Here is a 12,056-nt window from a genome sequence, read left to right on the forward strand (position 1 = left end):
GGTCCTTAGGCTGTGCAGGCAAGCACTCTCATCCGTAAGCCATTTCTGCAGCCTGGCATTTTTAATTATTATTTATTTTCTCTAAAACTGCACGAGGGGTACACAATAAGGGGAATGACTCATTTACACATGTATTCCCTTTATCACTAAGCACTTTATTTTTTTATTAAGAACATACTTTGTATGGATACAGTATGTGGTGGTACCATCTCTTCTTTCCTCCCTGTCCCCATTCCACAGGGGGCCCTCCTCAGTGGGTTGCTAGTTTTCCCCATGGAGTTGTGGGTACTTTTGAGTAGTTAGATGCATGCCAATGTATACTATGCCCATTACCAGGTTCTTATGAATTTATGAAATTAGATTATTATTACTTTAAATTCAATTCAATACCATTCGGTTGGATAGGTTTCTTCCAGTTGAGTACAATGGCATCCTCAGGACTGCTTATTTTGGTCCACCTTGGGGCCCTCACTCCTTGAGGGACATCTTCTTTTGTGCTGGCTCTAGTGTATGTGCTGAATCCTCTCCCATAGCTGTTCCACACAGAAACTCTGTAGTCATAAATTGTGTAGGGCTCAAGGTTCACATCTGGAGAGACAGTGAACAGACTGTGAGGTTTTCTTATTTTTATACCATCATACTGAATCATTATCAAAATGCTGAAACGCTTAAGAAATATACACTTAATACTCTCATCTCCTTATGTATAAGTAAAACAATACCATTATTTCATAAGTTATAAGAAAATATATACTTAGACCTCCAATTTCCCTTCCTCCCTGATTCCTCCTCCTGCTGGTTGGAAACTACGTTTCCCCTTCCCAGCTTGGTGTGGTGGCATGCTTCAGATTTGTCGACTGATCAAAGAGAAATGGATAACTTAAAGCAAACATTGGAGATAAGATATTTATGTAACTCAGCTGGTCCTGGAACTTGCTTTGAAGTTCAGGTTGGCCTCAAACTCGTGATCCCCTGTGTCAGCATCCGGGGATATTGACAGGATGGCATGTACACACCACCACACCAACTTCTGAGTCGCTTCATAACGAAGCTCTCGCCTGCCTTCATCTTCCTCTTTCTTCTCCATGTGGATGGGCCTGACTAGGATATTTGGGAACCATGCTGGGACATGTGGCAGCTGAAGCCTGTGAGGTCCGTAGAGAGATGCTCGTTGTTCCTAACGCACGGGGTTTACTTCTGCTCCCTGGTTTGCAAACACTCTCAGCCTCATCTGCTTGCTTCAACCTCATTGGCCCAGATTTGTTGTAAAGTTCTCAGTTCAGGCATCTTCCCTGAAGCTGTCCTTTCCCTGTGAGTGGACTGTCTTTGAGGTACTCCTCACAACCATCACCTATGCTTGCTCCTACCACAGCACTGACACAGTGCAGCACATCATACTTGCAAATTCTCCTCACAGGCTTCACGCTTACTGCTTATCTATGCAACTGCTGTTCTTAGTACCGTGACTGGATACATGCATACATACATATATAGATAGATAGATACACACACACACACACACACACATATACACGAGTGCATACTGAGACAAATTCAGTACCCTGTGCATGCTAGTAAGTGCTCTATGTCATTTCCTGCCTCTTAATAAATAAATAGATGTATGTATATCACTAGATGAGTGAATGAATTTTGGTCAGTGAAATTGTTCAATCTATTTTGATTCTAAGTTGCTAAAGCAGTTTATACTCATTAGTAGTAATTGCAATTAAACCATTTGGGTGCTTAACATTTTCTAGGAAAAAGAAAGGTTTGAGACTGAGGCAGGAGAACTGTGAGTTCAAGACTTGGCTGAGATATATCATGACATTATAGCCAGCTTTGGCAATTTAGAAAGATTCTGTTTCAAAATTTAAAAAAAGAAATAATTAAAACTTTAAGGCTGGGGATGTAGTTTGATGGTAATCTGCTTGTCTAGACTATGTAAGTTTCTGGGTTCCAGTCCTAGTATTGCACCCCCCCCACAGCACAAGATATGTTTTCACATTAAATTTATACCATTTTCTGACAGGCAAAGCCATCTGAAATGAGATTTTAAAAGCCTGCATAAAGTTACATCAGTAGGTGGAAACATCTTTTCATTCTGAGAGAGGGTTACTGCAAGTATGTCTTAAAGGCCCTTGATTACAAGTGGCAGATAAAAGTAAGGAACTGTGAGATCGAAACTCAATAATTTAAGAACAAGGGCCTGTGACTACGGTCTTCAGCTGGGAGCAGGAGGATGGAAGGCCGGTACACTACCATCTACCTTGAGGCCTTTCTTAATGAAGTGATCGGAATTCATGGCAATAATTTATTTTTATGTACCGTGATCTTACTCCAAAATAATGATCAGTAAACACAGAAGTGCTGCTCATAGGACTATTTCATTTTAGTAGGAAAGATGGAGTGAGTGCTCAAATGTGCTCAGCCTGTGGTAGACGTGGGGCCTTTCTAAGCCACGGGCTAGCACAGGGGAAGAGGGCTGACGTGGGGAGCTGGCACTGGGGAAAGGACACTGACCAGGCCTCGGACAGGATAATGGAGGACACTGGAGGTAGAACAAAAGCTTAGGAAATATGTGAGATACTCAGAGAAGGGTTTCTATACCATGTGGAATTTGCTAGACCTTCTCCTCTTGATGACATCATGATATGGATTTGTTTCCTTCCAACCAGCTCTGTTTACAATCCTGAACCTCAGTTTCCTCATCAGGTGAGTGACAGTACTAGATGTCGACTTGGGGAAACAGGAGCAGTTTTGAAAGACGTAGCCTGCACAGCCCTGGGACTGAGCAGTGATCAGGAAACCCTCCCACCTCAAGTTCCCTCTTATCTCAGTCTCCTGCCTAATTTCCAACCCTGACATCTGTCATTCTCCTCACTGCTGCTTGAGTGAACTACCATAATGATTCCTGATGCAGCAGGCACTGCTTTGTTTCCTTAGCTAGACTGTGCTGGGACTGCCACAAAAATTGATTGTGTTTGGCTCTCAATGGTATCGGACACATCTTTTAGTTTTCTTCAGAAGACATTAACACATATAGAGACTTCAATAATGGAGGAATAATAAAAATTAATAAAGAGCAGAATTATGTGAAAATGATACTAAATTTTGAGTGCTCTTCACAGAGCCCTGCCTAAGTGCTAAGTACTCCTATTCAGGTGGTGCTTATGACTTGGTACCTACGGTGGTTGTAGAGATGGCTCTGGAGGGGACTGCCTATCCTGAAGAAGTACCAGGCATGAACAATTCTGTGAGGATCCTGGAGTGGTCAGATGGACTCCAGCTTTTACCCTGTGCAATTGTAGCCCGAGTCTTCCTATACTCCCTGAAACCTGTCTTCTAACATCTGAGTATGGAATATGTGATATAGACTTAATCTTATTAAACCACTGCTTTTGGATACATCCACTCAGATTTTGACTTTAATTACCTCATAACCAACAGGTCCAAAAGTATATGGAATGAAGTGACGTGAGTTGAAGCAAGGTCATGTCAGAATGAAAGTCTGTGTGAACAGTTGGACAGCTTTTCCCTTCACCTCATCAGCCACGGGCTGACGGCAGGTCTGTTACCTGTGAAGGAGTGAGTGTCTACACTTCCCGAATGAACTGTCTCTTCAGCGGAAGAACACAGCTCTCCAGTCGATGTCTTCCCTGTAGAATCATAAGGCCCTTTTATTCCAGTGCAAACGTGGCTGCTGGCATTGAAGTCACACTGGCCACAGTGTGCTGTGGCTTCCTTAGACACTGGGCAGAGAGTCTGACACTCTTTGGTTTCCTGTCAGCAAATAGGACACAATTTTGTATCACGCAGCTCAGCAGGGAGACACAAGAATGACTTTTACATCATTCAGAAGAAAATTTTCACTTTCTTCATAAATGAACACTTTAAAATTCATGAAAAGAAATGGATTGTCCACAAGAAAGGGCAACTGCTTGAACTGATGCAGACTTGGATGAAAATTTCAGTACTGTGACTTCTGAGCTCTGGAGACTTGGGCAAATCCCTATCACTCTTACAGCCTCAGCTGCCTCAGGGGGTAAAATAGAAATAAATGCATGATGCCGGTTTGCTGTGAGTGAAGTGGGATAACACTTTAGGCTTAAGCTGAAGCTTAGTGTGCACATGACAAATAGGACAGGAGTCAGTCTGGCCATGGCGTTTCCACTTCCCAGTGGCATCACAGAGAAAGCCAAGGACATGCTGCTTGAAAGCCCGCACTTCCTGTGCTATTAAGAAAGTTGGGCGCTCAGTTCCCCAGGACCCACGTTAGCCAGATGCACAAGGGGGTGCATGCATCTGGAGTTCGTTTGCAGTGGCTGGAAGCCCTGGTGCACCCATTCTCTCTCTTTCTCTCTCCCTCTCTCTCTGTCAAATAAACAAATAAAGAAAAATAAAATAAAAACATTTTAAAAAAATCTTTAAAAAAAGAAAGTTGGGCCTATAAGAAATGGTTTCAGAAAAACTGTATTTCTTGCCTTGTTATTACAGATATTGACATATGTGGACCTATTCTATGATGAATTTCTGAACTTTTGATATTTTTTGCTAAGTGTTTCATCAGAGGAAATTACATACTTAATCACCTCAAATTACAAGATCTATGAATATGATAATATTCGTAATATTCATATAGAACTAAGGTCCACTTTTCTTTCTTGTATATAAGTAACACAGTGGGCTTAGAATACTTTTCACTATTAAAATTTGATCATCCAAGTTCTCTTGCACAAAGGTTAAATTCTCCTAAGTTAATCGAAATACTACTGCTTCAGAAAAAAAAAATATATGATGGGAATTCCACTTAAAAATGGCAAGCAAGGGCTGGAGAGATGGCTTAGTGGTTAAGCGCTTGCCTGTGAAGCCTAAGGACCCTGGTTCGAGGCTCGGTTCCCCAGGTCCCACGTTAGCCAGATGCACAAGGGGCCGCACGCGTCTGGAGTTCGTTTGCAGAGGCTGGAAGCCCTGGTGCGCCCATTCTCTCTCTCTCCCTCTATCTGTCTTTCTCTCTGTGTCTGTCGCTCTCAAATAAATAAATAAATAAAATTAAAAATAAAATAAAATAAAAATGGCAAGCAACATGTTTGTCTCTATGTCTGGTTAGTACCTGGCCATGTGACAGTAAAAGCTTGGTTTAAATGCAGAAAGCCTATGGAACTTGAATGGAAATTAACATACATGGCAGCTCAAACCTTTGTCAAAGCTGGAAAGAAGACATCTGGAGCAGAGGCAATGCCAAGTGCCAGGAAGGATTCATTTATTCCCCTATTCCTTTAAAAAGAAACTAGGCTTGCAGGCCTGTTTTCAGTAGGAGAAGCTGCCACATGCGAAGTGTGCACGTGACTAGTGCAAAGGAAGGGTGAACTCTGTGTGTGCCAGCCAAGCAAGGCCCATACGTACACAGCACCATTTCTCTTTCCCTTCCCGTTCTGATACAAGGGCTATGTACAAAGTTGATTTGGGTTCTTGTGATATTGTGATATTGGAAGGGGAACTATTCATAGACACTGCAACAATTCTTTTTATTTTTTCCAAAATTTTGATTTATTACATTTGTAAGAAGAGAAAGGGAGAATGAGAATGGGTGGACCAGGGCCTCTTGCCATTGCACAGAAACTGCAGATGCATGCTCCGTTTTGTGTATGTGTCTTTATATGGGTCCTGGTGAACTGGATCCAGGCTGCCAGGCTTCGAAGTCAAGTACCTTTAAGTGATAAGCCATCTCCCTAGCTCACTTAGGCACTCATAACACACACACACACACACACACACACACACACACACACACACACACACACTTAAAAACAGAAAGAAAAAGAAACTGGTAATTATGTGAGGACGATATACTCAATTATGTGATTATTAATTATTGTAAATATTCCAAGATATATCAGATTGTACATATATGATTGTCCATTACATTGCAATCAGGTTGAAAAATTAATTTATCCTGTGGAGCTATCATGTAACTTGACCATTTGGTTCTTACTTCAGCATAGTCTATTTAAGTCATAACAACCAAAACCATAAAAGATGTGGTACCTGCTTAGTGGATAGACAGGATTGGCAAAAGAAAAAAGAAGTTAGAGTTAGGATGTGGGGTGGCATGGGCATAACATGGCAACATGGTTGAAAGCAGTTAAGGTAAGTCACACACTGCTGAGCTCATAGCTCCAGGGTTGAGGTTCTGAGGTCGAGTGCGAGCCTTATGTGTGAGTTGCTGCTAGCTGCATTTGACAAGGTATAACAAAATGAGACAAGCTCAGGAAAGAGTTTGTGTTATTAAGAATAGAAAGGATACATTGGAAAGAAAAAGCTAGGTACCAGAGTAAAAGTGGTGAAATGGAAAATTAAATCTTTGTATGGCACACCAAAAATTCCCTCTGCTTTCATATTGAATTTTTCATTGCTCTCAGCCACGCCACTCTTTCACTTCTATCTCGGGGAAGTGTACTAGGTTGTTTGTACATATTCTCAGTAATGTGATTTCTTGGCAAATGGCTATCCTGCCATGTGATTAGTGATTACCCTGTTGTTGCCCATTCATGGACCAACCACCATGGCATACGCACAGGGACATTTCAATAAGTCTCCAAGGAAAAGAAGAGGTTAGCAAATACTACAAGCAGAAATTGGAGTAAGCAAAAGCAAATAAAAATATTTAATCATATTTAATCATTCCAAAAAGTAAATGAGACAAATTAAGAAATGAAATAAACAGAAAGAGCAACTTTTAAGTAATGTTTCCAGACTCTTTAAAATAGATATCCTAGATGAAATAAGAGTATAAGGCCATAAACAAATTTAAACTTCAAAAAGAGCCTTAAAAATTCAACCAAAGTGATAACTAAAAACATTTTAAAATTAATAGTAAGCTCAAGAAATAAAGTTAAGACACTATCTCACCGAGCTGAAAACAATGAAGGCAAGAGACAGCATGAAGGAAAACAGTCTAGGATCAGTTAGGGAGACGCACTTAACAAGGGAAAACCAAGATAAAGAAGACCCAAATGATTGAATAAATAATGCAATAGCAATTCCCAGAAGGAAGAACAATGAATTCTAAAATCATATATCCATTATTGCATAAAAAACACAAAAACACATCATTGTAGACATGAGTATGGGGCTCAATTGTGGAGCATTTGCCAGATATATACCAGGCTGTAAATTCTGTTCCTAGGACTGCAAAATATGAAAAAGTACATGGCATTTTTTTGCATAGCATTTTGATCTGAAGTCCATATATGGCTATATTTTCATGAAGCCTTAGAAAAGTAAAATAAAGAGAGCATTTTAAGCTTTCTGAGAAAAAGTCATGAGCTATCTAAGGTCTTCTCACCTAGGCACTACCTATACCCAGGAAGTATCTTCTCACCTAGATACCACCTATATCCAGGTAGGGTCTTCTCACCTAGGCATTACAAATACCAAAGAGAGGTCTTCTCACCTAGGCACTACCGACACCAGGAGATATCTTCTCATCTGGATACTACCTATATCATGGAAGGATCTTCTATCATAGTACCTACCTATACCTAGGATATACATTCTCACCTAGACAATACCTACACCCAGGAGAGGTCTTCTTATGTAGACACCACCTGTACCACTACCTATACCCAGGAGAGGTCTTCTCATGTAGACACCACCTGTACCAGTACCTACACCCAGGAGAGGTCTTCTCATGTAGACACCACCTGGACCACTCGCTACACCCAGGAGAGGTCTTCTCATGTAGATACCACCTGAAGCACTACCTACACCCAGGAGAGGTCTTCTCATGTAGACACCACCTGTACCACTACCTACACCCAGGAGAGGTCTTCTCATGTAGACACCACCTGTACCACTACCTACACCCAGGAGAGGTCTTCTCATGTAGATACCACCTGAAGCACTACTTACACCCAGGAGAGGTCTTCTCATATAGACACCACCTGTACCAGTACCTACACCCAGGAGAGGTCTTCTCATGTAGACACCACCTGTACCACTACCTATACCCAGGAGAGGTCTTCTCATGTAGACACCACCTGTACCACTACCTATACCCAGGAGAGGTCTTCTCATGTAGACAGCACCTGTACCACTACCTACACCCAGGAGAGGTCTTCTCACGTAGACACCACCTGTACCAGTACCTACACCCAGGAGAGGTCTTCTCATGTAGACAACACCTGTACCACTACCTACACCCAGGAGAGGTCTTCTCATGTAGACACCACCTGTACCACTAACCTATACCCAGGAGGGGTCTTTTCACCTAGGTACTACCAATACCCCAGAGATATCTTCTCAACTCCTCACCTAGGCCAAACCTCCCTGAACATATCCTGATAGACATGTGGCAAGGCTTGTTTTTCAATGATTCTAAATCCCATCCTGTTGATCCTGAAGTTGTCCTATTGTGGTCTCTGTATACAATGTCCAGGGCTATAGAATGGCAACCTGCTTCTATCTGTGTAGGTGGTGCTAACTGTCTGAACTCACAGACTGAGTCTTACACTCATATGAAGTGCTAGATAAGGCTTCCCTGAGACCAGCTAATCATTATTAATTCCTTTAGAATTCATTGTAACAACATCTATCATTGCATACTCATTTGGTATTAATATGGATGTAATGTGAACATGAATAATGCACACAGGAGCTTTTTCATATTCCTATTTTAGAAAAATAGTTTCACAAATGCATTTCTCTTTCCATTGTCAAGTCAGTGCTTCTAAGAAGTTTTCTATCAATTACCTTCATCACCATTCCAGCTGAAATCTTGTCAGAGCAAACATATTTCAAAGGATTATATCCCAGTCCATTACAGCAGCTCTGGCTCTTTGGAATCAGTTCAGTCTCACAGCATTTTACTGGCACCAGGTCATTCTTCCTAACATGTGCTTTAACCACTCCACTGGAGGCTGAGCAACATATGGTATCTGACATATTCACATAATCCTGCCCACAACAGAACATCCCTGCAACAATAAAATGTTATATATGAATATGAAATAAAAGAAGGGAGACAACTGAGGTTGCTATAAAGTCTGGTGTAAAAACGTCAGACTGGAGCAGTCTCAGCAGTGGTGCCATGCTCAAGGCAGCACTTTCCTGCGAAGGTGATTTAAGTGTGCAGCGAGGGTCCCTCTTACCAAGAGCACTAGACACTCATTAGCAAAGAACACATAAGAGGAGCTGTTTGGGAATCATTCATGGGGCAGCTTGGCTGGTGTACCATAAAAAATAAGATGGGATTTCTGTCGTGTAGATTCCCTGCTCACATTGTGGTAATAACACCCTCGTTCAGAAGGTTAGGCTGTCGGGACTGGGAGAACTCCCAGAACTCACAAGGGATATTGACTCACCCAGGCACTGTGGGCACACTCATCAGAAGTGCCAGTAAGCACCATCCCAAATGGGGGAAACCCTTGAGAGGGGCCTTGAAAGTTCAACCTCTCTCTCCAGGGTGCACATACTTGTTTCTTGTGAAACCTGAAGCAACCAAGATATTCCTTTCTTCTGGACTTGCTTTCTTCATCTAAAATCAGTTGAGTGTGTTGAGTGACAAACATACCAGCCAGACACTATTTTATTTGATTTTGTTAGCCTTAATGGTATGTAACATGGTTGTGAGGTTGGAGATGCCATTAGAGACCTTCTAGCAAATACCATTGATTCTCACATTTAGGTGACCAACACATGTTCCTCAGATTCTTTTCTCTCAAATTCATATGACTTAGATATTGCCATCGAAGAGCAGGAATTTATACATAACAGCATGAATACATAAACAATACTCTAGAGTCAGACTATGCTAAAATTCAGGTGTCTAGACTTCATGTCACAGTGCGATCACATTAGAATTTATATCTGGTTGGAGAGCCGCACAATGTGATGAATGAGTCCTTTTAATTAGAGTTTTGTTTATTTATTACTAGTCCTGACTGATAGCATACAGAACTTCACGTTCAAAGTGCTCTGCATCTGAACTGTTTAAACTGATTCTGTGCAAACACCCACTCTATGCATGACACTCTTCAAAATAGACCAAAGAGTCCTCAGTTCTTTAAAAATAATTCAGTACAAACTAGTTCAGCACATGTCTTAATCAGATGCTGCACGTATGTAGCTCCAAAGAACCTTATCACTGATATTTCCACTTCAAAATTTTTCCCAGTATTTAAGATATTTATATATGACTAATAATATATACACTGGCATATACAGAGGCTTGGCATGTTGTATCGGTCTAAATGTGACAGCTCTTAAAAGTAATTAAAAATAAATTGCTATATTAATAAGTTTTATTATTTTAGCATTTCCAGGATAAGTTCTGTGCAATAAAGTATGCACAGAGAAGCTTTCATTGTGAACTGAGACTTGATTATAGTGGGTGGGTAAAGATATGTACATATTCCTATAAATGTATACTTATATATGTGTGTCTGCTGTACACACATAAAATAAAAGCAAACTCCATAGTTGTGTTTTATATTGTTTGGATATTTTTTTTACTGTCTGCTGAGTACAACCTTTGAGTCTTAGTTGTCATTTTTTCTTCTCTAGTAATTTTCTTAAAACAATTTAGGTTTTTATTTTAAGGAGCAATCAAAGCCTCAAAACTAGCCTTTTAGGGAGCAGAATACATTCTCCTCTCGACTCCCAAATTACTTCATGGTCTCACCAAGCTGTAAGTATGAAATCAAAATGCAGACATTGACCTAATTTGAAACTCCTAATCAGTCATCGGATCGCTCTGAGGGACTTTTGACAGGTCAACTAACATTTTGATAATGCACTGCTTTTACATGAGGGGGATGGTAAAGAGAATGTTTCCTTTCACAGAGACATTCACCTTTGCTTCACTGAATCGAAATTTTTAGCCAAGATTTCACTCACATAACAAGAAGTGACTCTCTTTCTAGTTTCTTTGGTAAACCATTACTTCTTTAATTATTATCAACCTTGTTCCAGCGTGATAAATTGCTAATTACTTAATACCCTAATCAGCGTTCATTCTTTGCACAGATAAACTGTGACAGTACCATTAATTTAAATAGTAATTTCACTTAATGGCCAGAACGGCACACCAGATTTTTATGCAGCATTTTCTGAAGACTGCATCCATCACTGTGATATTCTGACATAAAGATGTCTGACGTGCACTAACTCACTTAGGGAGAGCAGATGTTGCAGAGGAGGGTTGGGTAGGAATTCCCATAGTGCATCACTTCAGCATGAATGAGCTGCAAACTCAGAGACAGACCCATCTTCTGAAACTGCATGGCAGTAACTTTTGACCTCAACCTAATTTATCACATGTAGCACTTGACTTTTGAACTTTGACATGTGGAATGTGCAATTTTAAATATGCCCAAAGCAAAACAAAATAGGTCATGCATTATTGATGGTTTGGCCCTTTATTCCAGAGGCTCTTCATTAAATTAGTACAAAGGTGGAGTTTCTTTGAACATGACACAGATGTTAGTAAAGTGTCGCAGTGTAGTCACAGATGTTTAAGTTTTAGATCAAACAACATATATTGTCTTTCCATACTGTATATATAGCCAATCTACTCCATTGGATCCAACTGAGAAAAGAGTTGAAGGGAAGACTTTCACACTCACAATATTATCACATAAAATGTTTATGTCCAGGACTAAAAAGGAAATAAACACAGCTGCCTGATGAATTTCTGGCTGGATTTGTAAAACGTACACAATTTTCCTAAAAGAAGACAAAAAAATAATTAGTATCTTACTTTTGAGATAAAAATGGTATAGTAGCCAGGTGTGGTGGCACACGCCCTTAAACCCAGTACTGGGGGGCAGAGGTAGGTGAGCTCAAGGCCACCCTGAGAACAAAGTGAATTCCAGGTCAGCTTGGGCTAAAGTGAGACCCTACCTCACAAAAAAAAACAAAACAAACAAAAAAAAAAAAAACCCTGAGTACAACAAAGAACTCTAGGCCTGACATTTTAAGCCAGGGTCTTAATAAATTAGTCCTAGGAGAAAGAAGAAAAGATTGATTGATGATTAGTCATCCATGGAAAAAGCTTA

At 40.5% G+C, this 12,056-nt stretch overlaps 1 protein-coding gene across 1 annotated transcript in view; it reads right to left on the reverse strand.

The window, feature by feature from the left end:
• Ush2a (usherin) overlaps nt 1-12,056 on the reverse strand; it is a 755,222-nt gene that overhangs the window by 146,071 nt on the left and 597,095 nt on the right. Inside the window, exons 50-52 of the mRNA XM_004672003.2 lie at nt 8,752-8,975; nt 3,576-3,780; nt 391-588 (exon numbers count right to left, since the gene is read on the reverse strand). Of these exons, the coding sequence (XP_004672060.2) occupies nt 391-588; nt 3,576-3,780; nt 8,752-8,975 (627 nt within the window). The remainder of the gene's footprint in view (nt 1-390; nt 589-3,575; nt 3,781-8,751; nt 8,976-12,056) is intronic.

Source organism: Jaculus jaculus, chromosome 1 (assembly GCF_020740685.1).
Source record: "Jaculus jaculus isolate mJacJac1 chromosome 1, mJacJac1.mat.Y.cur, whole genome shotgun sequence".
Lineage (NCBI taxonomy): Eukaryota > Metazoa > Chordata > Mammalia > Rodentia > Dipodidae > Jaculus > Jaculus jaculus.